Consider the following 26,182-nt stretch of genomic DNA (forward strand, 5'->3'; position numbering starts at 1 on the left):
TCTGTGCAATGGATGGATAGCAACGTGAAAATAAGCATTTTGTAGTTTGAGAGTGGACAGCCAACCCTCTTTCTGTAGTGCAGGGATGATCGTGGCTGATGTTACAATCCTGAATCTTTCACAAAGAACTGATCGTTTTAGATTTCTGAGATCTAGTATGGGTCTCCAATCCTCTGTTCTCTTCTACATGAGGAAATAGCAGGAATAGAAGCCTCTTCTCCTGTGCTCGGAAGGTATCTGTTCTATAGCTCCTAGCTGTTGAAGAAGTTGTGTGTCTTGCGTGAGGTGGACTCATGAGAAGTATCGGTGATGTACAGTCACTAAGACCCACTTATTGGGGTGATGGCTCGCCATGGAGGGCAGAATACTGCTAGCCATGAGCTGAAGGTGGTATGTGGCTCGTCCTGGAACCTGTCAGCTGTGGGGCTGTCCCACTATGAGAACAAATGTTCAAAACCATTTACAAGGCAGCCTGTGTGACCAAATTGTCTGTTTCATTTATGTTTTGCACACATGGTTTGGATGCTCAGAGTACACAAGGTGACACATGAATCTTTGAGGGAGTGAAGTTCACGTTAGTATTTTCTGTGAAGGATCGAGACATTCTGGAGGAAGGTCTTCGATGATGGTTGGGACCTCTCTGGGAAAACCCAGATGGTTGTTGACAGGTTCACGCTGCATTACCACTACAGACACTAGGAATCTAGTGGTAGTGTCTGCTGTATGCAGAGCTGTCTGGAAAGCTCAAATGAGGGAACCCTCTCTTGTGAGAGCTTTGTATTGGTTTTTTTAATTGTTTCAACAAAGGTGTGAAGTTGGCCCTCTCATCCTCTCACCTTTAACATGAAAGCATGAAAAGAAAAGATCACAGCACTAGACAAAACTGTCTCAATGACCGGAATGAGCATTATCAAGGGAAAGACCAAGACAATGAGGATCAACCAGTCAAACACCACCACCATCACACTGGGAGGGGATGGTCTGGAAGATGTGGAGTAGTTTACCTACTTGGGGAGTATTATGGGCATATGTGGAGGAACAGATAAGCATATCTATGCCGGGATAGGGAAAGCAACAGCTGCATTCAAGACTCTCTGTCCCATATGGAGTTCACAAATAATATCTGTGAAGATGAAACTACTGATCTTCAACACAAATGTGAAGAGTGTGCTTTTCTATGGATGTTAGACCTGGTGTACTAAAAGGTGTTCAGATCACAAGCTACAGACATTCAGATGCCTGAGGGACACTCTTCACATTAAATGGCAAGATTTTGTCACAAGCAAGAAGCTTTGAAACAGAGCAAGACAAGAACCAGCTGACACTGAAATGAAGAGAAGAAAGTGGGGATGGCTAGGCCACACTCTCAGAAAACCGTCATCCAGCATAGTCCATCAAGCTCTCACATGGAACCCGCAAGGAAAACACAAAAGAGGAAGACCTCAGACAACATGGAGAAGGTGTACTGAGACTGAAGGACAGCTGGGGGACTCCTGGAGCCAGCTACAAGTTTTGTCCCAGGACAGAGTGAAATGGAGAAGACTTGTAGATAACCTATGTTCCACGCGGAGTACTAGAAATAAGGAGTAGTTGTAGTAAGCGAATAGTGGTAATTTTGTCACTGATGCTCATTTAAACCAAATACAGCACCATTAGATAGCGGTATTCCATTTTAAAAACTAACAACTTACAATCTCAAATACAATTTTACTCAGATTTTCTTGCTAAAAATCAAGCAAAAAAAGCATATTTTCTCATGCCTTGTACAGTATGCATTGAATGGTGGCTACTTAAAATGTAGCTTTAAAAATTCCTACAGATACATAAAATAAATGTCAGATAAACATTCTTATGTTGTCATATCAACAATCACAAAAATAATATTAATTATTCAGGGACAGTGGTTATAAGTATTATCTAGTAATTTTAAAATACCTTTTTTTAAAAAAATTATCTTACTATATGCTACCACAAAGGTATAATTAGGGAGTACAGAGAATGACGCAGTTTTACCACAATAGCATATACGTGAAGTATCTTTCATTAAGAGACCTTGATGCTGCATTCTTTGCCCACAACAATTTTATCACGATAAATTCTACAGGTTCATGTATAGTTACAATTATTTATGTATGTATTGACTATTTTTCCAACATTCATTTGTAGTTTATCCTTACTCCCCTTTAAAGGTTTAATTAAAATAAATCAAAAGTGATGCAAGTATTACAGCATCTAAATATTATATTTAAAAAGAGAAAGCTCTGAAGTAACCTGGAAGTCTCATTCATATCTCTTTCACTCCACTCTCCATGAATTAGCATGTGTATCCTTGCAAACGCTAAATTAGCAACCTATAGTTGAAGGATAATATAATTTTTATTTATAATCCAATATGTAGCAATACAAACGAACTGGATACAAGCTAGACCATTTTAATGATATTTACTTACTTTGGTAATACCAGAATCTGCACGATAAAAATGCAGAAGAATATGAGACAAGCACAAGTCACATAATACTTGAATGCTGGCAGCGTAGTTGTTCGGTACTACAAAATAAATGACAAATTGTTAGAACTGCAGTTTCCAATATAGACAAAATTGCCCATTAGCCTAGAATACTTTTTAAGCAGGCAGATATACACGAAAATCTTTCGGCAAAACTCAAATTTATTTTCTCTTCAGCAATTCTCCTCACTCACAAAACAATATGACATATTTGGAGCCAGAAACAGCCATTCATAGCACTGAAACTTTTGCTTTCTGCCCCCACCCTCCCAAAACCTTAGAGAGTGCTTCTGTCAAATTCATGACCATATATTGTACCTACTCATATAACATAATTATAATTAAACATCCTAGGGGAGAGAATAAAGTTCTCTAGAAACTTTCAATTTTTAAATTAATTTTCAAATTTTCATTCTTTTCTTTCTTGAAAATGGCTGAACTATTTTGACTCTAAATTTCCAAAACAATTAATTCCTTTGAATAAAAACAAGTGTGCCAAACTTCAGCCATAAATAAAAGTAATGGATGGGAAATTACCAATCAATTCAAATTTCTGTGCAACTATAGCTAATGGCAAAGGTGTTACAACACACTTGACAATTTGTCTAGAAGTAACCTTAAGCCGAAAGAAGGAATAAGCAATGACCTCGACAGTCAGGTTGCCTAGCACTTTTCATTAGGAAAGATTTTTGTGATCTTTTTTCCTGCAAGCTCTCACGTGCCCATTGTTTTCAGTAAGTCTTTGAAATTTGGCAGAGTTATGCTAAATAATGTGATGTCATCGAATTATGTGCAAGCAATCCCATTCTTTTATTTACAAATGTGTGCAGAAAACATATAAATAAGAAGTAAAATATTTGTCCCAGGAAATGTACTATTTGCAAGGTAGAAATAAAAATATCTCAAGTATATACCACAAAGTACTCTAAAAATAAGTGCTTTAAGTATTAATATTTTTCAGGGTCTAGGAATTCAGGATAAATGTAATTAAAGCAAAATGGTTCAATAAGTCAGTTCAAAAGTGCTCAAAAGGCAAACCTTATAAATTAAAAGTGGATGAGTTGTGCTTTATAACTGCAAGCACACAGCTGTGCCTTTATAATAAACGTCAAATTCAACCCTAAAATAAATGCACAGAATTCAGAGTGCATGCCTATGAATAGAATTTAGCCCACAATTTGCATTAGCCGACTTTCTTCCCAAGGCACTCTTGAATTCAGTGGCACATTAAATACAATTTCTATGAGAAGATTTAAAGGAACTTTAAGGCATATGTCTGAATATATTTGCGATAGACTCGGTTGTTGCAGCTGTTGAAGAAGTCTGTAGTATTTTAATAGAACCACTGAACAGTTAAGGCTTTGAGCTGTTGTTATAAACTCACAGTAAAATTTGGATCTCCCTGACACATTGTTCTAATATTTCATACTTCTACAGGCTTGCAAAATATAATGTGGTTAGCTTCTTCAATTACATTAACTGTTTCTCTCATTACTATTCATTTCTTTCAGGTCAAGTAGGGCCCAATCTTTCTCTTACTGATGTCAGTGACAAATCTCTCACTGAGTTCAGTGGAGGAAGCAAGATGATCCCATTGGCAATAAAAGTGAAGAAAGATATTTAAAAAAGCTGGATATGAAAAGGATCATTATTTGTAACCAAGCAGCACTCCATTCAGTGACTGGGGCTTCATTACACTCAGCACTGAACAGATATAGTAAATCATCAGTATGATGGTGCGGCATGTACATGCCGCACCAGTCAGCCCATGTACGTGCCCCACCTTTTGTGGGAAGAGGGCACGGTGGCTCTGGTGGAGGAGATGGCGGCTCCTCCAGGCTGTGGCAGTGGTAAGTGTCTTAACTTTTTTTTTTTAGGGGGCAGATGGCTTTACAGACCCCAGCAAAGCTTGGGAACTGGGGAGGATGTCTGTTGTTCCCGCAGTCCACTAAATTGGGGTCTGTAAAATCGAGGGTTTATATATATATATATATATTTTATAAAGTCCCTGCCCTGAGCAGTTTGGACCCTGCAAAGGCTTGCACACTTGAAGTACAGAGTATTCCCATTAACAGGTCTACTCCAGCAGTTAAACTCATGCATAAGTGTTTGTAGAACTGAAGCCTAGCATACAATGCTCTCTCCAACACTCAAAATGACTTGCACTTTCCCTCCTTCTCTTCCTCTCCCATCCCACACACAACTCATTCACTTTCACTATCCATGTGAAGAATGAGGGGGCGGGGGGAGAGAGAGATCGCAGAAGAGAACAGAGAAAGGGAGATAAAAGACAGAATATAAGACAGCGTGTGGTTGCTCACTCTCTAATCACCAGGACTCATTACTTTCTCTCCAGCAGAAAGATTCGTATATATTCCAAGGTCAGAAGGGACCACAGTGATCCTCTAGTATGATAAGAGATGGAGAATCCACAACAACCCTTGGTAAATTGTTCTAGTGGTTAATTAAATTCAGTGTTAAAAATGTACATATTAATTCCAGTGTGAATTTGTTGCACTTTAGCTTCCACCGCACTGGATTGCATTATACTTTTCTCTGATACACCGAATAGCCCTCTATCAAATATTTGTTCTCCATGTAGGTAATTAAACACAGTATTCAAGTTTCCCCTTCTCTTTGTTAACTTAAATAGATTGAGCTCTTAGAAAATACCACTATAATTACTACTAATATTAGAGAGGTTTTTTAATGCTTTAATCATTCCTTCTTGGAGCTCCCTCCGATTTATCAACATTTTCATATCATGGACACCAGAACTGGACACAGTATTGCAGCAGCAGTTACATCACCTTCAAATATAGAGGCATAATAACCTGCCTATTCCTACTCAAGACTCCCATTTTTTTACATGAGGCACTCGAAGCATGTTTCCCCCAGTAAAAGGAGTACAAAACATTGCTGGGGGATAGAGGAATGGCTCCCTCCTCCCTAAGACTATAAAAGCCAGAGGAAAGGAGAGTGCTGGAGGAGATGAACATATGATGGTAAAGAAAAAACTTTCTGTGGCCCCTTTTGTAATTTTGCTGTGGATGAGAAAGAAGCTTCTTTCTTTGTCTCACTTCAGGTCCCCAGCTGCATCGGAGAACGCTGCTGTGGAACACTTATCTATGTGCCCTGGCAACAGGGAACCCAGCAACTGAAGAATAGCACCTATGGGGAACATGGCTCAGCATCCTGAAGAGCATGATGAATTATGGTACTCTTCACTATCATCCTTTCGCCAATACACACCATGTTATAGCCTCAAATGGTGTAATTTAGCAAACAAAAAAGAAAAACATTTACAACAATATCTACAAAGTTGTGAAATAGGAATAAAGTGTTATAAAATTACTTTTCATTAAAAACAAAAACTGAAATGTGATGAAATATGCATTTTTTATATTGAAAACACTCTCATTTACCTACATAACACTCATGCTTTCTAATCTGTTCAGAAATCAGGTTTTTACTTATTTTTTATCATACTCTATTTTAACAACAACCTTTAGGAAAGAAAATCAGATTCACACCCTTATCTACTCTCAAACTTTACCACACCATATGCAGCACTTTGTACTAATATTAGCCACTAACATAAATATTCGCTATGATGAGCACCATGGCATGCACTGAATTGTGTAGTCTCAAGTCTCCTGCATTAGCATCAGTTGTTATTGAAACTATGTAGAGACATTCAGAAATAGCTTATTTAAGAGTCAGGGACTTTTACAGGCTTCATTTCTTTTTCTCCAAGCCAATATAAACATAAAAGAAGCAGGTGACAAGAGTTAGCATTTTAAGAACAAAACATGTTAATTCCCTAACAAATGTCTTGTCTTATTTGAATTGAAATACAAAAATCACTGGTTCTGAGGTGAAAACTTACTTCCTTTTCCAGAGTTTTGTTATAGAAAAGTAGTGATATTCTTTGAATGTCTTCAGATTTAAGCCACTGCCTGGAAGAAAAAAAAAAAGACACACAAAACATTATAAAGGGCTCCAAAGCGGACTACTTTTTTTATTTCCTATCACTGGAAAGCTGTGAAGTATGAAAAACAAGGAGGATGAAGTAGTATTTTCTGTTCGTGGGAGAACTCTTATTTAGGACTAGAAAAGGTACTTAGTGTCACAGCTAAAGACTAGGTGGAACAGATTGTTTAGCATAAATAGATAAGACATTGCAAGAGGTGGGGGTTAGTGCATTACAGATTGTTGTACTAAACCATAAATCCAGCATCGTTATTAAGTCTATGAGTTTTAGTGTCTAGCAGAGTTATGAATTTAATTGCCAACACTCGTCTTTTGAAGGTGCTGTGCATGTCTCTTTTGAGGATCACGACTGAGAGGTCAAATCTGAAATTATCATTGTGAGAAAGTGTTTTCCCACAAGTAAACCAGTATTTTTGTCTTTTATCATATTTTTTGTGTGAGTTCACTGGGGACTACAGTGATTGTCTGATTTTACCCAGACAGTGATGATTGGGGCATGTAGCACACTGTATGAGATACACCTTTAGTAGGCATGTGTATGAACTATGGATCCTGAAAAGTGTGTTGCTGGGGGTATTAGTTGGTAGCTATGGAGATACATTGGCAGGTTTTGCATGAGTGGGGACGTTCTGGTCTGTGGGGAGCTTGCTTCTAGTGATGAATATGGTTAAGTTGGAGATGGGTGGTTTGAAACTCAGAAGAGGGGATTTGGGAAAGAGTTCTTTTCGGGTGTGGTCCCTATGGGCTGTGTCTACGTTAGCAAGTTCTTTCAGAAAATCCAGCCCTTTTTCGAAAGAACAGGCAACACATCTACATGCAAAATGCACTCTTTTGATCCAAAAATCAAAAGAGTGCAGCCCTTTTTCCAGAGGCCCTTTTCTGCTCCCGGATCAGAAAGAGCGCCTCTTTTCTGAAAGATTCTTTCAAAAAAAAAAAAGGGGTGTGTAGACACTCTGTGTCCCTTCTTTTGAAAGAGCAGTGCTTAAAATGCTGGATTTTTCTGTCTCTGGTCCATTCTTCTGACTGAGCTGGGGCTGTGTAGATGTTCTCTACCAGAAGAGCAGATCGATTTTTCGATCCCCTTTTTTGTGCCCGGATGCGATCTTTCAAAAGCTTTTTGGAAGGTCTGTTCTGGAAGAACTTCTTTGAAGGATCAGTGTAGTGTAGACATAGACTTGAAGTGTGGGCTGCAATTGTTTAGTGACACTCTGAGTGCCCTTCCCAGACCTTAACAGCTGTGTGTAACTTGAAAGTTTGTCTCTTTCACTCATAGATTCTGCAACTGAGGGGAGGGGGAGGTTGCTGCAGCACTGCCTGATGAAGTATTTCCATTACATACATGGTTTCCAGTTTGGTTCAAAGACTCTTAGCACCCCCACTGTAAGATTGATCCAGACCTGCTCACCCCAACAAAAGTTGCTTTGTTAATTCCAAAAAAAAAAAAAAAAAGATATTTCATCCACCTTGTCTCTCTGATATCTTGGGTCCAAAACACTGCAAAGAGCAATGTAAAGTAAGATGTCAGTTTATGTATTTTGAAGAAAGTCAGTTATTTTGCTTCAGAATGGATCAACTAAATCACATTGACTGTAATAGATGTTTATGCACTTCCACTCTTCTACTTGGCTTGCATCCCCCACTCACCTGCACCCCGTATATTTCAATGAATGAGCTGTATGTGGATGGTTCATGAAAACATTCCAGAGGGAGATTTGCATTACAAAGTGCTTCATGTAAATGGCCTCGCTGCTGGCCCTTCACTCTGTACTAATGATCCATTCTACAGATGTTCATACCCGGCAGGTGGGGCAGAACTTGAGTTCATTCTGTCCAACATAACGTTCTGTAACTAGCATGTCAGAACACATAGCCATGCCATTTCATGGCTATTTTACACCATATGCAAAAAGCGGGGAAAAAAAAAAAAAAGGTCATTTAGAAAGTTTGGATGGTTCTGTGTTTGAGATGCACTCATCTGTTACATGTGAACCTCTTTCACATAGGCCTTTTATTAGTTATTGAACCACAGTTTCCTACTTACAGACCAAAAATATGTAAAAATGCAAACAGCTGCAAGGAGGTTGCACAGTATGCTTTTTTTGTAGCTATATGTAGAAGTTATGAAAGTTCTAGTTAACGGATTACTGAAATAACACCATTTCAAAATAAAGAGGTCTATCTCTGAAAGTCCACATTTAATTCACTGGGTGATTTTATTGTTTTGGAATAATGTACAATTTTAATTTTGTCTCTTTCCAACTGGCTAGACTTAATGAGGACGAGTCTGCTGATCTGTAAATAATAAAAAAAAAGTGTTAAAAGTGCTCAGTTGCGAGCATGTGCTCAGCTTTGCAACACCTAACTTTAGGCACCCTGACACTCATTGGAATCTTTAGTACTCAGGCACCTAAGAACTGGATTTGTAGATGCCAGCATGCTAAGCAGGGAGCCACCTAAGCCACTAGGGAATGCTGAGGGAGGGGTTAAACAAAAATATTAATTTAATGGGGCCAGAATTTCACACATTAGCTCTTTTACTATCTTTGGAGACTTAGACAGCAACGTTAGTTGTACAGTTACAAGCAGGATCTGAAGCAGTGCTTCCCCCATAGGGGTGCAGAAAAGGGTTGAGCATGAGAAGGAAACATGTAGGTTGCTGGACATAAGAGCCTTAGAGGGAAAGGACACTGCTCAGCTTACTTTGTGTGGGCTATTTTTTTTTAACTGAAATGTTTACGAGCCCTGTTTGTAATGTTTTCCCTAATTAATGCCATGTAACTTTCCTTCCTTTTATTAAAAAGTCTCTTTCAACTCTCAGATTCTATGCTTGAGAATGGGGAAGTACTGCCTTGTAGAAGTGCCCAGGGATGGTGTGTGAATTTCCCAGGTAAGTGGTGGGGGCTTGAGCCAGTTCTGTGTTGGACCAATGGAAAGTAACCTTTCGGCTTAATCTACACTACCACGGAAGATCGACCTGCTGAGGGTCGATCTTCTGGGGTTTGATTTCAGGAATGTGTGAAATGACGCTTTCAGGGGTCAAAGTCAATCCTTGTACTCCTTGCGATAGGCAAGGAGTAAGGAAGGTCGAAGGGAGAAACGCTTCTGTCGACCTTCCCCTCTTATGGCAGACAAATTAGCTGAGCAGAGATACATCGATTTTAGCTACACAATTGGCTTAGGTAAGATTGTGATTCTGTGATTGACTTCCACGTCTAGCATAGATATAGCCTTAGATACTGAACCCAGCCCCAGCTGCTGCTGGCTCCAGCTGGCAGAAGGATCACACAAAAAATGTACATTGTTGTACTTTAATTAAAATTGCTGTTTACAATGTGACTTAAGAACCTTCATGATGCAAGATAATATACGGGTATTAGACATTACGATTCATGAGAACTAACAGATTTAGGGTCAGTATTTCTACCTGAAAACAATCTTATTAAAACACTTCTGTGGGCAAAATATTCCTTTTTTCACTCATGCCACTCTGCTACTGGGGCTACTCATCTTGCTCTCCAATTAATGGGAGTTAATTTAGAATTTGTAGCATAAGTATTTTTCCACATTAAAGGTCCCTTTATAGATTTAGAAAAAAAAACATTTTAGTTACAAGTGTTTGCTGGAATGCACTATCATCTTAAATGAAATTACAAGGAAGGGCAAGTGAAGGTAATTTTCATGGGAAGCAAAAGGAACCAACTGATTAATAAAGGTACATTTATTAAATTGTCCAGTTACTACATTTGGCAGAAACATTTAGGGAAGGTGAATGCAGAGGAGTGTGAGCAGGCAGCACCTTCACCATAATCTTTAAAGGTTGTTTCTCTTTGAAAAGTGACTCTGAAAAAAAAACCAAAAACCAAAAGAACTGCACCTTCTAATTCAACTGATCTGTTTCTTTTAGGTATCCAGAGTCGTACACAGTTCTGATAACACTACCAATAAAAATAAGTTTTCACTGTCACTCCTGTTAATTCTACAAAGGCATTCCATTGAAGACAAATGAATTTAGAATCTCTTATTTCATGTGCACTAGCAACAAACTTTTCCCCTTCTTTTTCTGGCCTACGGTTTGCAAATGTTTTTTTTGGGTGTGGAGCTTGCTAGTGCAATAAATGGTTTGGTCACCTTAGTCAAAATGCTCAATGGCAGCTGGGCATCTCATTATCTGTGAAGATTTGGGCCCTCATACTTACGCTGATACAACCACAATGTATCCTATATGAGATTCACCTTAAAATAATTCCGAAACTGACTCTAATGTAGATGGTAGCAGAAGAACAGGACTTTCACACTGGTTGAAGTTTAAAGTGTTGTTTTTAACCCATAGAGCCCCAAATCAGCAGAGCTGACAGTTGCCGCAGGCCAGAGGGGCAAGGTGGCAGGGGGGTCTGACTTCCCACCAGCCTAAGGGGTGTGGCTTAGGGCAGTCAGCCCTGTCCCCTTCCCATAGTCCCTCAGAGCTGCTGCAGCACAGTGCTCTGCAGTGTTTCAAAGGGGCCTAGTGCTCTGGACACTGCCACTGCTACTTTGGAAGAGGTGGCAGTTAGAGCTCCAGGCCCCTCTGAAATGCCGGGCTCAGGTGCGACTGCACCTTGGTTCTCCCCAGCCCCCCATCAGAAGGTCTGTCTCAAATACTCAACTACGCACTTGAGAAGCTGCCTCTCCACCTGTGCAACGTTGCTGTGTGCAGCAGTGCTGCTTACGCTGGAGTCTCCTCCATAGAAAAGAAGGACGATGTCAACGTATTATTCAGTCAGCTTTGGAATTCATTCCCTACTTTGGTCCAAAAAAGCCTCAACCTAATGACATTCAGGACATACTGCAGAGGGCCATCTCCTTACCTTGCATTTTGAGATGGCAGAGGTATGAAGAAAACTGGTATTTGTGCCTACAACAGGTTACTGGCAGGCAATATTTTGGATATGATAATTCTCTCTCATGGATTATTGTCAGATTTTAGCCCCCCTCCCCCCTTTTTTGTCATTGCATTTTTAAAGTATGTCAACATTCTTTTTCTTTTGGATATAAACCAAACAAATATAAACTAAATCCACTGGAATTCATACATTTTCCATGACTCCAGCTTTTCTAGTATCCGTGAAGCTGGAAGACAAGCTGCAAATTTTGCCAAGATTTTAGGCCGCTGCTGAGTACTGACAAATTTAATGCCAGAAACTGGTGTGTTTCACCTGTGTGTTTGCATGGTTACAATAGTTATTGGACTTATAACTATGTGTTTAGTCTGTATGAACTGCTTCTAAGGTGTTTCTTTCATTAATCTCATTTATAATTTCTTGAACACGCATTATAAGATACTACTTAAGCTTTTGCTGTGTACCTGTAAAAATGTTTGTTCCGAAACTGTGAACCTAGCTAGGAAGGATCATCTCCTGCCCATCAGAAAGGGCTATCTAAACTAAAAGGGCCACTGTGGGACATCAGAATACAAAGATTTTGTTAACTGCCCCTCAGGACCACAAACAAGCTATGTATGAAAAGGCACTTCCCACTGGCTTAAATTCTAGGAGGAGGAAATAAAAATAGCTGACAAGATTATTTGTTGATGTGTTTTGCGGCTGATAGAACTGCAGTTACAAAACAGAAGCAGAGCTCCCCAGTATTAACCTGGGTTACCCCAAAAGACATTTGTAGCTAACATGTTGCTATAACCTTGTCACCTTCTAAAACCATAGACTGCACCTCACTTGGATAAATATAACTCTTTTCTTACTTAATAAATCCTTAGTTTACTGTAGGATTGTTTACATGCAATTTTCTTTATGTGAAATCCAAGGCACATAATGACCTCAGGTAAGTGACTGGTCCTTTGGTACTATAAGTAACTTTGTGAACTTTACTGTACAGCAACCACCTATCACTTATTCCAGCTTGCTTGGGTTGCCAGATAGACTGAAGTGCCCATGGGGACTGTCGGTGACCTCATGATTAGACTGAACATCATCTCTGAAAACTCTTTTGAGCTGCGTCTACACGTGCACGCTACTTCGAAGTAGCGGCACCAACTTCGAAATAGCGCCCGTCGCGTCTACACGCGTCGGGCGCTATTTCGAAGTTAACTTCGACGTTACGCGGCGAGACATCGAAGTCGCTAACCTCATGAGGAGATAGGAATAGTGCCCTACTTCGACGTTCAACATCGAAGTAGGGACCGTGTAGACGATCCGCGTCCCGCAACGTCGAAATTGCTGGGTCCTCCATGGCGGCCATCAGCTGGGGGGTTGAGAGATGCTCTCTCTCCAGCCCCTGCGGGGCTCTATGGTCACCGTGGGCAGCAGCCCTTAGCCCAGGGCTTCTGGCTGCTTCTGCGGCAGCTGGGGATCTATGCTGCAGGCACAGGGTCTGCAACCAGTTGTCAGCTCTGTGGATCTTGTGTTGTTTAGTGCAACTGTGTCTGGGAGGGGCCCTTTAAGGGAGCGGCTGGCTGTTGAGTCCGCCCTGTGACCCTGTCTGCAGCTGTGCCTGGCATCCCTATTTCGATGTGTGCTACTTTGACGTGTAGACGTTCCCTCGCTGCGCCTATTTCGATGTTGGGCTGAGCAACGTCGAAGTTGAACATCGACGTTGCCGGCCCTGGAGGACGTGTAGACGTTATTCATCGAAATAGACTATTTCGATGTCGCAACATCGAAATAAGCTATTTCGATGTTGGCTGCACGTGTAGACGTAGCCTTGGTGAGCAGAGGAGGTCTCAGATGACAGGAAAAATGCAAATGTAGTACTCATCTTCAAAAAGAGGAAGGAAAAGAATATGGGGAAATATAGATTTTAGTCCTTGAAAATATCATGAAGCAGGTCCTCAAGGAATCAGTTTTGAAACACCTGAAGGACAGGAAGGTGATCAGGAACAGTGAACATAGATTCACCAAGGGCCAGTCATGCCTGACCAACCTGACTGCCTTCTATGATAGAAGGTGCTGCAGATATGGGGAAAGCAGTGGATGCAGTATACCTCAACCTTAGTCAAGCTTTTCATACAGCCTCCCATAACTGCAAGTTAAAGAAGTATGGATTGGATAAATGGGACTGTAAGGTAAACAGAAAGCTAGCTAGATTGTTGGGCTCAACGAGTAGCGATCAATGGCTCAATATCTTGTTTGCAACTGATATCAAGTGGAGTACCCCAGAGGTCAGTCCTGGGGCTTTTGTTGAACATCTTCGTTAACGATTTCGATGATGGGTTGGTTTGCACGCGAAGCAAATTTGTGGATGACACTAACCCCACAGGAGATTACATACTATTGGTGGCTAGTGCACGTGACTTATTAGCAGAGGCTGAGGGAACTGGGCTTTTTTAGCCTTAAGAAGAAAACCACGTGGGAGGATTTGATAGCAGCCTTCAACTACCTAAAGAGGGTATTCCAAAGACAAAGAGGATGGGACTCAATACTCCACTTTTTGTCATACTATTTGTTGTTAAAGAGAAAGCAGAACCTGGGTGCTGGCACTTAGGCAGACTGGTTTGCTGGAGATTTCACAATGTATGGCTAGGATCCTAAAAACCTGATCAGGAGGGAGACGTATGGGTAACTGCCATCACCAGGTGACTGCTGGGAGCCTGAAACCTTAGGAGGGTGCCCTGGAGGGACCAAAGAAGGGGCATACATGTGCAGTCCCCCTGAAACTGTGATCAGGTACCAGAACTGAAAACAAGGAGACAGCCTCTCCTGTGTTTTCAACGTTCCTCACTCTGGTGCCCAAGTAATGAAGAGAAGGAAGAAGCAGCCCAACTTAGAATGCAGAAGGGTAAGGAAGGGGAGGGAAGCAGGACGTGGAGGTTGCAGGAGGCAGAGTGGGAGCAGCCAGCAGTGAGTGGGGCATCCATAGGAGACAAGAGGCATGGGAGTGGGGGAGCAGGTAGGGAGGGGGACAAGAGCTGGGAAGCAAGCTGAATAGGAAGATAGGGAAGGGAGGCGGCTGGGGAATAATTAAAGATGGAAAATTGGAACAGAGGAAGAGAAGCAAATGCATGGGGCAGGTAGAACGTGAATTAAGAAAAACAGGTATAAGGTTATGGTAAACAGGAGCAGAAAGGTCTATAATCCTCTAAGTACCTAACCCTCCAGAACCTTGAACTCAGATCAGGAGTTCTCAGGCTCTGCACTCCTCCGGCTCTCAGCAAACAGCTCTGAAACCACCTAGGAAAGTGAGTGTCTCAAATTCCACAAATCTCTGATTTACACAGATAGTCTACTACTGGTATAAAATAATCTGGTAAAGAATACAAAGGGCAAGGGTTTAAGCTCTGGACTTCAAAGTTCAGACCCTGCAGATTACCTAAGCTAGTGGCCAGTAAGTTTCCACCTGATGTGTCTTTGTTCAGAGTTTTCTTAAAAAATAGCAAATTACATAAAAGAACTTACTTGAAAAAAATTATGAAAGTTTCAAAGTCAAGCACTTGAAATTAAGGAAATTCCAGAAGTAAGATTGTCCATGCCCTGAAGACATGGTAATTCAACTTTCCCCGCTTCCTGTTCAATGTGTGGCCCTAGGCTTTCTGAATACAAAATTATTTATTACCTCACAGATGCAGTCATCAGCATATCTGAGTGCTTCACAATTACATGGCCAATTATAAACCTTTTGTTTTAAGTGACTTGCCCAGAATTACACAGCAACTCTACAGGAGAGAGCACAACTCTATACTAGCAATCAATTTCTGTAACAATGAGGCTATTGTTTCTCTTTCTGAAGCCCCTTGCCTAACTCACTACACACTATCTTCTGTAACATCTGAGTTGGATTTGGATTTGTTAGGGCATTTTTTAATCTAAAGTCATAGAGCAGTCGTAGTAAATTTAGTAGAAGCTGTGTTCTGTGATTTGTGATAATAAACGCTCCAAAAGGTGAGGGAACACAAGCCACTTGTAACAGCTCCTTCCCCTCAGTACTGCAATCCTAAATCCTGTGTGGTGAGGAGGGAGGGTTTGGGGGCCTGGGGAGCAAGTCCACCCTGGACTCACTCTGGCATTCTGTGTCCCATGGGGAAGAGGTAGGCATTGAAAGCAAGCCCACTGTGCATTCACCCTGGGCACAAGCAGTGGCAGGTCTTGACTGGTGGGGCAATAGGGCCAAATTTGAGTGAGTGTAGCTGCAACCCTGTATTTCAGGGTGAAATGTCTGAAAAGGGAGCTGGGCCAGGAGCTGCCATTGTAAGGCAGGCTCTTGCTCACCAAAACACTCTCCCCCAGGCATCCTTTCCTGCAGTGGACCAGTGACCCTCCTTGGCCTTCCAGGAGGAAATCATAGACAAAGAAATCATAAACAGAGAAATCACAATGCCCACGTCTTTTTCTGCATCATGACAAACCTGAAGCCCTCCATATGAGGCATGTGCTCCTGTAAACAAGAGCCTCATTCAAGAGACAGTCCTGATTCATCCTGAGTGCAGTCAATTGTGTGTGTTAAACATGGTATGAGTCCTACTGCATTATGTGAATATAAAATTATTACTGTGTGAATGCACTTGCACTCTCAGCCATATTTCTGATATTTCTTAATTCTGAGCACTTCACTTTACAGTTTTACTGTTCTCTACATGGAGTTTTTGCATGTCGTGCTTACTAATAACAATGTATCAGAAGGAAGAAAACTCTGCTTATGTCTCTCATCACAGGTTGAAACTTTAGGATTGAAAACTTTTTACATATAAATTAAGAACATGTTATGGAAATCATTGATAAATGACACATTTTGGAAACCCACAGTGCCATTTTGCAGTGTTGCTTTTCAGAGCTCTTCTACTTTACACCACACTTAAAGCTATACGGATTGTGTACTGCAACCCATGCTTATACTAATACAGTGAAAACAAACTTATTTGCCTGAGGACTTGCTTCCTATCATTTTAGTATTTGTGTTTGACATGACCGTCAACATACAGTTTAATGACAACTTACTCAAAATTGTCTGATCAAAACAGACAGTCTGATGGGATTATTACACAAGAAAATTAAGCATGGTCCTTTGGTTTCTAGAAATTAGGTGCAGTATACCTTTTTCAATTGAGCTAAATGTTGGCCTCTTGCAGTGGAGAATACAGTTCATAAATACTAACCCCTAGTTCACCCTGCAGTGATAGTTAATATTTAAAGGAGCTTGTCTGTTACAATTAAAGTTATATTGACCTTGCTCTTATCTGTTTACTAACAGGCTCAGTAAGTGTTGCCTCTGGCTCCTCCAAGGACATATACTCAATGTATGACCCTCTGCCTTTGAGAAAAATTTACATGTACATATTAGCCACATTATATTCTAAGGAAACAATGGAAAAACTGAAACAATGCTTATCAAAGGAGAAACAAGAGGCACATCTAGTTCTGTGAATCTGCTTCTGTCGCTCTGATTTCAGAGTAAGAAAAGCCCTGGTTACTGTTTCTTCATCTCTCTTACGATTCTTCTGTGACAGATCGTTCTACTGAGCCACAGCAAAAAGACATGGAAGGTGGCTACAGGAGCCTAATGCTTCATTCCCTTTTTCCAGGTCTACCCCCATCTATTTTTACCTGGATCATTAATTATTTCCACTTTCACTCCTTAATGCTAAGTTCCTTCATTCTTTCTCCTTGCTCCTTCTGTCCTTTCAATTACTATTTTAAGGTGATTTTATCTATGAAATCAAGAAGTAAAAGAACAAACCTAAACATTTCACTAACAATCTCATTAATTAAGTACATAACTAAATTTAATTTCCCAGATGTATTAAGGCTTTGTACCAGTTTTCAGGAGGACTTGAAGAGATGTCCTAGACATAGAGACTTAAGGCCAAATCACAGATTCTTGTGGAAGGCCTAAGAAATCAAGTTTTGAGCAGGAGAACGTCAAGGGGTAAACAAAACCTCCTTTCCCCCACTGCATGAATCACAAGTGCAGCAGCCATCAGAACAATGACTTTAAAAATGTTTCTGCTGTGTGTTGTTCCTCAATAAAGTCTCTCAGAGTGGCCTGTTCTGCTTTATGAAGCAGAATGGTGGATGCGCCACTGATTTTTGGTTCTGCATGCCGATGGAAGAGAGGCTACAAAATTTACCACCAGCTCTACAATCACACAAATGTTAAAGAGAGGAGATGTAAACATACTTTTGAGCATTGATTCCATCAATGGCCTGAATCATCCTCTCATTCAATTCCTCTTCGAATCTTTTCTTCTGTGATTTTGTTCTGTAAGGAAAAAAAAAGGGAAAGTATTGTGGAAAAGTATTAAATTGTTAATATTAGCTTTTAACTTCAAGTCAACTACCTATATATGACATTAAATGGAAGGGAATAATAAATAAAAATAATACTTATTTAACACTTACATAGCAGTAACATGTAAATGGGCCTCCTTCTGCTATGCAGTTAGCGCACATGTAGGCGATGACGGGGAAAAGGAGAAAGGAAGAAAAGGGAGAAGCCAGAAAACTACAGAACAATCAGCGTGACTTCAATACCTGGGAAGCTACTACAGCTATGTATAAAACAGTCCACTCACAAATACCTGAAGGATTAAGTAGTGATAACTAGCAACCAGCATGAATTTACCAAGACCAAATCATGACAAACCAACTTGATTTCCTTCTTTGATGGGATAAGCGGTTTGGCGTACAGGGAGAATGCACTGGACATAATATGCCTGGAATTCAGCAAGGCTTTTGACAGAGTACCATGTCACATTCAGATGGGTAAGCTGGAGAAATGCAGGCACAACAGAACTACCATTCAGGGGTTACAGAACTGGTTAAACAATCTCAAACAAAGAGTAACTATTAATGGAATTAGATTGGTTTGGAAGGTGGTTTTAAGTGATCTCTTTTCAGTCCAGTGTAGTTTCACATTTTATTAATGACCTGAACGAAGGTATATGAAGGACAGAGCTAAATTTCAGAAGGCTCTTGAATGGAAAACTGAGCACTAGAAAACAAAATGAAATCAACAAATACAAACATAAGGTGCAAAAGTTAAAGAAGTAAAAACTAAATACACAGAAACAGAATGTAGGAAAACCAGTGTGGCAGCAGCACTGCTGCAAAGGGCCTGGAGTGTGCTGGATCCACAACCTCATCACGGGCCAGCAAGGCAACGCTGCTTCAAAAGAAGCAAATGCAATTTTAGGTTGCAGGAACAGAGGCCCAGCATGCAAGTCCCAGGAGATGACAGTACCACTCCCTCTGAAGCCGGTTATGCCTCAGATGAAGTACTACGTCTGATTTCGGTTAACAATGTTTAGAAAAGACGTAGAGAAACTGGAAAGAATCCAGTGGCGAGCTGCAAAGATTATCAATGGGATGGAAGGCAAAGCCATTTGAACAAAAGCTGAAGGAACTGGGTATGGTTAGTTTGGAAAAGAGGAGATTAAGGGGGTCTATATAATGGACTTCAGATACTTGAAAGGCTGCCACAGAAAAGGTGGAAAATGTCATTCTCTTTTGCTACCAAGAGGAAATGGATTCAAACTACAGCATAGCAGATTTAGATTAAATTTCGTGAAGTATTTCCTGTCAGATAGTAGGACAAAGTGTCCAGCGGCTGTGGTAGTTACTTCACTACAGCTGGGTCTACATGTGAACACACTTTCGAAAGGGCGAAAATCAAAGTTCGGCAGTCAAAATAGCATCCATCGAAAGGAATAACCTGCTGCCATTGTGAGATCAGCCTTTCCATCCGCTCTTTCGAAGTGCTCCCACGGTCTTTCAAAAGAGAGCATCCACATGGCTCCAAGCCCTCTTTTGAAAGAAGGGAGGCAGGAAATGCTGCGGACGGGGTCCCATGGCCAACAAGCCCTTCCTTGAAAGGGCCCCTCCCTCCACCCTCCTCTCTGCATGAGCCAAGTGCTGCTCAGCCTTTCCCAACCCTGCAGAGCCCACTCGTGCCGATGATGGAGGCTCAGCGACAGCTCCTGCAGGAGGACATCCTCATTATGGACACCCTGCTGGCAGTGCTGTGCAGCATCGCCGCAGCTGCACCCCATCTCATCGGCCCCTGGGGCCGTGGGGCTCCCCCACCCGGAGCACAGCTGGGCACCCCCCCGGACACCCCGATGCCTCTGGACCCACCCCAGCAGCACCAACTGGTGGGAGCGCCTGGTCCTGGGGGAGTGGGGCAAGGAAAGGTGGCTGCGGAACTTCCACATGTCAAGGCAGACCTTCGAGGAGATCTGCCATTGGCTCACCCCTGCACTCTGGCACCACAACACCTGCATGCGGCCAGCCCTCACCCTGGAGAAATGGGTCGTGATCACCATCTGAAAGCTGGCCACCCCAGACCTATCGCTCCATTGGACAGCAGTTCGGGGTGGGCAAGGTCACTGTCGCGGCTGTACTTATGGAGGTAAGGTGGGGCTGGGTCATGCGTCCCTCATGGGTGGGTTGGGGGGCTGGGGTGAGGGGAACCCACCGCTGCAAGAGGCCAGATAGGAAGGGGGCAGAATGGGCCCTAGGCGGTGGGGGAGGTAGCCTGCCACCTGCACTACAGCATGTGTCCCCCTCCCCTCCCACCCCCCGGCACGTCGTCAGAGCCATCAACGCGATGCTGCTCTATAGGGTCGTCTGCCTGGGGGATCTGGACAACACTCTTGCCCACTTCCAGGACCTGGGCTTTCCGAACTGCATTGGTGCTTTGGATGGCGCATACATCCCCATCCGTGCCCCGCCACACAGCACCAGCCAGTACGTCAATAGGAAGGGCTACCATTCGGTGGTGCTCCAGGCCCTGGTGGAGGCAAGGGGCCAGTTCACCAACATATATGTGGGCTGAGCCAGCCACATGGGGGCTGGCACTTTCCTCCCCCAGTGGGACATCCTGGTGGTGGAGGACGTCACCATGCCACTCTACATGGTGACAGATGCGGCGTACCCCCTGCAGCCATGGTTCATGAGGCTGTACACAGGACACCTCAACCCCACCAGGAAGGCATTCAGTCAGCACCTCAACCATGCCCGCAATGTCGTGGAGAGGGCCTTCGGGTGCCTAAAGGGGGGGGTGGAAGTGCCTCCACATGTGGCTGGAGATCGGGGTCCTCAACATGCACCAGGTAGTGGGTGCCTGTTGCGTCCTCCACAATGTTGTGGAGAGAAAGGGGGACACTTATGTCCCCAGGTGGGGGCCCTCCGGCTGGTGCTAGCTATGAGCAGCCAGGCACCGCCCCCATCCACCAGGCCCACCGGGATGGCCACCACATCAGAGAGGCCCTCAGGCAGGCCTTTGATGACGGGCACCTCTGACCCACATGCACACCCACATCCCATGCACATCTGCCACCCATCATCCCCGCCACCCCCACCAGCACCACACCCACACATCCACCACCCACCATCCCCCTGAGGAGCACAGCATGGAGTGGTGAAAATTAAAATAATCATTTATCTACACTATTCCTGTTAACCATGTACAGGGGGTGGGAACCTAACTTGGAGGGTGGCAGGGGGAACCTATCCTGGAGAGGGTGGGGCACTCATTCCAGGGCAGCGGTTATGGTCCATGAGACCCATCAGCCCCTGGAGTCCCTGCCTCGCTGGGTGTGGGGTCCGCGACAGGGAGCAGAGGGTGTGGGTAGCACCAGCACGTAATGCCAGAGAGTGGGCCTGGTGGGGGCAGAGGGTGCAGACTCAGCAGGGGGAGCTGCTGTGGGGGCCAGGAGGCAGGCAATGTTGGTCACATGGTCCCAGAGGGTGTGGCCAGTGCCCTCAAGTGTGGTCAGCAGCCTCTCCCAGGCTGCCCTCTACCACTCCATCTCAGCCTGGGCGAGCTGCAGGTGCTGTTCAGCCACCTTGGCCTGGCGCTGGCTGGCTGGGTCCTCCTCGGCCTGGCGGGGGGCCCTCCTGCCACAGCCCCAACGGCGCAGTGTGTGGGGTGGCATCCGGGCACCTCCGAGGGCTGTGGTGGGGCTATCAGGGACGAGTGACAGCGCAGGGCTCTCCCCACCCACAGATGGGGTGGCTGTGTGGAGAGGAGGACAGCATGTCAGTAATGTGGCCCGTATGGAGGGAACCTGGCTGTGGCCCACCCACGCGAGCCCACCCCATGGGGCTCCCATCCTCCCAAGGGACACTGACCCTCTAAGGGTCACCGCCCCGCCCCCCTTGGGCTGGGCCTCCTGGCCTGGGTGTGCATCCAGGGGTCTCTCATGCAGGTGGCCCTTCCTGGCCTGTGGCATGCAGGCCTCAGGTGCTGTCCAGCACTGACCGGCTGCCACCCCTGTGCAGCTTGCAGCACTGTCCACTGAAGGCAGGTGCTGGGCATCACTGGTGGGCCACCACGGTGTGCCGCATCCCTCGTGGGGGGTAGCCTGTGTGTGGCCCAGGACCCTCAGTCCTGTGTGCAGGTGGCTAGTCGTTGCATCGCCCCCACCCTGTGGAGCAGGTGTGCACCCCTCCCTGTACGTACTGGAGGGTCCCTTGGCAATGTCCGGCTCCCTGTCACCCAGCTGGAGGAGTGGGAGGGGAGGTCGATGGTGACGTCCCCCTCCTCACTTGACCACTCCGTGGTCCCATCGCCCTCCTGGGTCCCTGGTCTGGGCTTCTCCTCCTCCTCCGGCTGCAGCTCCTCAACCGAGGTGTCCAGGAATGACGGGGTGGGGAGCTATCCTGGGGCCCCACGATGCCCCAGAGCTCCCGGAAGAAGGGGATGTGGCGGGAGCTGCCCCAGAGCAGCCAGCCTGGTCTCTGGCCTGGGCATAGCCCTGTTGCAGCTCCTTTACCCTGGAGCATACCTACTCCATGGTACGCTCTGGGTGGTCCCTGGTCTGGAGGCTCTGAGTCAGGTGGCTGAAGGCAGCGGCATTGCGCCGCTTGACACCCATCTCATGCAGGACCTCCTCCTCCCACAGGCTGAGGAAGTCCTGCAGCTCCCATTCCATCTGGGAGGGGAGCCTTTTTTTTCGTTCCCCCCTGGGAGCCCTGCAGGGGCTTGGAGGGCGGGGGGTGGTGGTCATGGGGCTTGCGGCAGGGCTGGCTGCTGGCCATGCTGCAGCGCTGGAGCATGGGGCTGGAGCACATGTAGAGGCTGCTCCTAGCATGCTCTCAGCTTCCTGCCACGGCTTTCCCGTGTGCGTGCAGCTCTAAGGCAGCCGAACGCAGGGACCATAGAGCCCCACTGCTGCTGGCTGGAGCGGCCCTGCGCTCCAGCTGACTGGCACCATGGCAGACCCGTATTTCAAAAAAGAGGACTGTGCAGCCTCTTCATGTATCCTCTTTCAATTTAGTATTTTGAAAGAGGCTGATCTTCCTGAGACTGGATTGGGGTTTGGATTTTGATGTCTGCGCCCTGTTCTTTCAATTTCCTTTCAAAACACGGGTTTATACGTGTGGACACTCCTCCTGCTCTTTCAAAAAAGGGCCGCTTATTTTGATGTTCTGTGCACGTATAGACACAGCTTATGGGTTTTCCAGCAGAGGCTGGATAGCCACCTATCTTAGATGGCTCAGACACAACACATCCTGCATCTCGACAGGAGGATAGCCCAGATGACACATGCAGTTCTTCTAACCCTATGATTCTATGACAATCTGTCCCCCAAAGAACATCCGGTTTAAAAGGAAAATATAAGGTGGTAACTTAAAAAAACAAAAAATACACTTGTAGAAGATTAGAGTTGAGGAAACTTCTGTTAAAGGAGAGAATTCACCTTAGTAGCATAATTAATTTATTAAAAAAAAGATATTCTTGGCTTCTTAAAAATATCCAAGCTTGCTGCAGCTATTTTTGGTAATATTTGTCTGTACAGTGTGACAATGTAATAACAAGCCATTTACACATTCACAGGAGCACTTGGTATGGTCTGATTAGAGGATCTACACATTTCCAGCAACAGAGTTGAAAATAACTTTTATCAAGGTTTCAAAAGGTTCATTTTACTTTAAGTTAGCTGGGCCTGGAACGAACATAGTGTTTGGGTGGGCGAGATTGTCTTGTTACTTCACTCTTGTTAATATCAGACGTTGTGCTCTCCTAACGCCTGGACACCTGAAATATCTCCAGAACTTGTCTCCTCCCTTTCAAGACTAATCTCCAAAACTTAAGTTGCAAGTAGTATCTCAGATTTGAACTACCTGAACTGCTAGGGTTTGTGACAACACACCGATTTGAATGTTGGCAAAGTTAACTTTCTCCTTCTGCGCCATCACATTTAGATTACTTCTTAAAAATGACAAATCTACAGGATGGTTCAAGAGATAAGATATTATAGATTTGTGGAGCAGTTTCTACCAAATCTATTATTTTTCTACCGAACACAACTGATTTAATGACTATTAGGTCTGTATCAAGTGTCCGTGACCTTTTTCTTACAAGAGCTGTGTCTACACGTGCATGCTACTTCGAAGTAGAGGCACTAACTTCGAAATAGCGCCCGTCACGGCTACACGCGTCGGGCGCTATTTCGAAGTTAACTTCGACATTAGGCGGCGAGATGTCGAAGTCGCTATCCTCATCAGGAGATGGGGATAGCACCCTACTTCGATGTTCAACGTCGAAGTAGGGACCGTGTAGTCATTGCGCGTCCCGCAACTTCGAAATAGCGGGGTCCGCCATGGTGGCCATCAGCTGAGGGGTTGAGAGACGCTCTCTCTCCAGCCCCTGCGGGGCTCTATGGTCATCGTGTGCAGCAGCCCTTAGCCCAGGGCTTCCGGCTGCTGCTGCGGCAGCTGGGGATCCATGCTGCAGGCACAGGGTCTGCAACCAGTTGTCAGCTCTGTGTATCTTGTGTTGTTTAGTGCAACTGTGTCTGGGAGGGGCCCTTTAAGGGAGCGGCTTGCTGTTGAGTCCGCCCTGTGACCCTGTCTGCAGCTGTGCCTGGCACCCTTATTTCGATGTGTGCTACTGTGGCGTGTAGACGTTCCCTCGCAGCGCCTATTTCGATGTGGTGCTGCGCAACGTCGATGTTGAATGTCGACGTTGCCAGCCCTGGAGGACGTGTAGACGTTATTCATTGAAATAGCCTATTTCGATGTTGCTACATCGAAATAAGCTATTTCGATGTAGGCTTCACGTGTAGACGTAGCCAAGTAGTCCTGAATAACAAACATTTGTCCAATCTGACCCTACCTAGCCAAATAACTAAGATTGGATTTCAAAAGTGCTGAGTACTGATCCAACTCTTCCCTTCGTCCTCGCTAAGCTGTTGGGTGTTGAAAATTACCCTACTTATCCAAGTGCCTTAATAGGAACACAGGAGCCTGATTTTAGGTTCCTATACAATCACAGGTTTCTGTTTGTTTGTGTTTAATCTTTCAGGTCTATTTCAGAGGGTAATGAAAGAATAAGAAAACAAAAGCACTCCCAGTATCTGAAAGAATTCTATTCTGTGAAAATACCCCAGTATAATGGTCCACTCACTATAGTGTTGACGTTGCACAGAATGTGAAAATTGTGTAACTGAAATGTAACTCATCTATTTTGGATTTAAAGCCAGGATATGTTTGTCAGGTTGTAGGATTAGCCAAGAGTTGGTCTTCTGTGACCAGGAACTGAAGTTAAAAGGGAGTATCTGGATCCTTGTCAACTTTTGGATAGTAAAGGGTATATTTACAGAGTGAGGCTGTGGGGGTATATTAAAGACAGACCATAGATAGGATGAATTACCACTGGAAACTAAAGGAATGAAAATGTTAGTTTTGAATGGAATGGTTATTTCAAACCAATTTAAGATACTTAGGAGATCACGTATGGCAAAGAAGAAATATGTTATTTACAGTTTAGCTTCCTCAGGTTCTTAATAAAGATGGTATTCAGCTCTAAATGTCTCGCAATATAGGGCTAATGTGAATTTCAAAGAACAGCCATACTCTTCTCATTTTCAAAGATTTCAAAACAACTGTGGGGTTTTTAAAGAACTTCTGGAGTACATTTGCACCAATTTCTTCTTGTTCTTTCCTAGTAATGGAGAGTCCAGTCACCAAAAATGACAGGAAGAACTTTATTATGTTTTTTTAAAAAGTTCATGTTAATTTCTAAATAAATAATTTCTAAACATTTATATGTTTATTAATAAAGTTAACATGGCTTTCTAAATATTACACAGAATATGGCAGCATGTGACCCACAATACTATTTTCTGAAGCTACTTTTTTAAGTCAGCAACACTCAAAAACATAACAATTGGAGGAAAAAACACCTTACTAAACATCTCACTAGATTAAACAAGATAACAAATATCCCGCACAATAAGGAGGCCTCACTTTAAAATGACCTACACTGTGATGTAATACAACTTTCTATAGGACTGGTACAGGACATACATTGTACATACATCAACATATTGAGACTACTTGAAATTAATGCTGCTGGTTGGCTGAACTGTAGCCATAATTGATAAGGACCATTTTGAAATATATCTATTTTTACATCTAATTTCTTTGTTGTTAAGAGTTATTCTACAAATCAAATTTTGGAAACAAAATTGTTATCAGTGATTTAATGGTAGAAACGCTATAACTATTGCGCTTAATATGTGAATAAATTTATACATACCTTTCTCTGCAGCGCTGGAAATGATACTGACCCATTGGTACATCCTGAAAAAAAAATCCTGTATCAACGGAAGAAATTTCTGAAAATATTCCATGTTTTGAAAATATTTGTTAGATTATTACAACACAAAATTTGCCAAGAAGAAAACAAAATAAACCTTGGAAATACATTAGTGCTAATTGCTTAGCTCAACATAGGTTGAACCTCTCTGGTCT

At 43.5% G+C, this 26,182-nt stretch overlaps 1 protein-coding gene across 1 annotated transcript in view; it reads right to left on the minus strand.

The window, feature by feature from the left end:
* The window catches only part of ADCY2 (adenylate cyclase 2), a 440,039-nt gene that overhangs the window by 112,180 nt on the left and 301,677 nt on the right, over positions 1-26,182 (minus strand). The window contains exons 11-14 of the mRNA XM_074987859.1: positions 25,968-26,011; positions 17,601-17,681; positions 6,397-6,466; positions 2,451-2,548 (exon numbers count right to left, since the gene is read on the minus strand). Coding sequence (XP_074843960.1) covers positions 2,451-2,548; positions 6,397-6,466; positions 17,601-17,681; positions 25,968-26,011 — 293 coding nt within the window. The remainder of the gene's footprint in view (positions 1-2,450; positions 2,549-6,396; positions 6,467-17,600; positions 17,682-25,967; positions 26,012-26,182) is intronic.

This window comes from Carettochelys insculpta, chromosome 2 (assembly GCF_033958435.1).
Source record: "Carettochelys insculpta isolate YL-2023 chromosome 2, ASM3395843v1, whole genome shotgun sequence".
Lineage (NCBI taxonomy): Eukaryota > Metazoa > Chordata > Testudines > Carettochelyidae > Carettochelys > Carettochelys insculpta.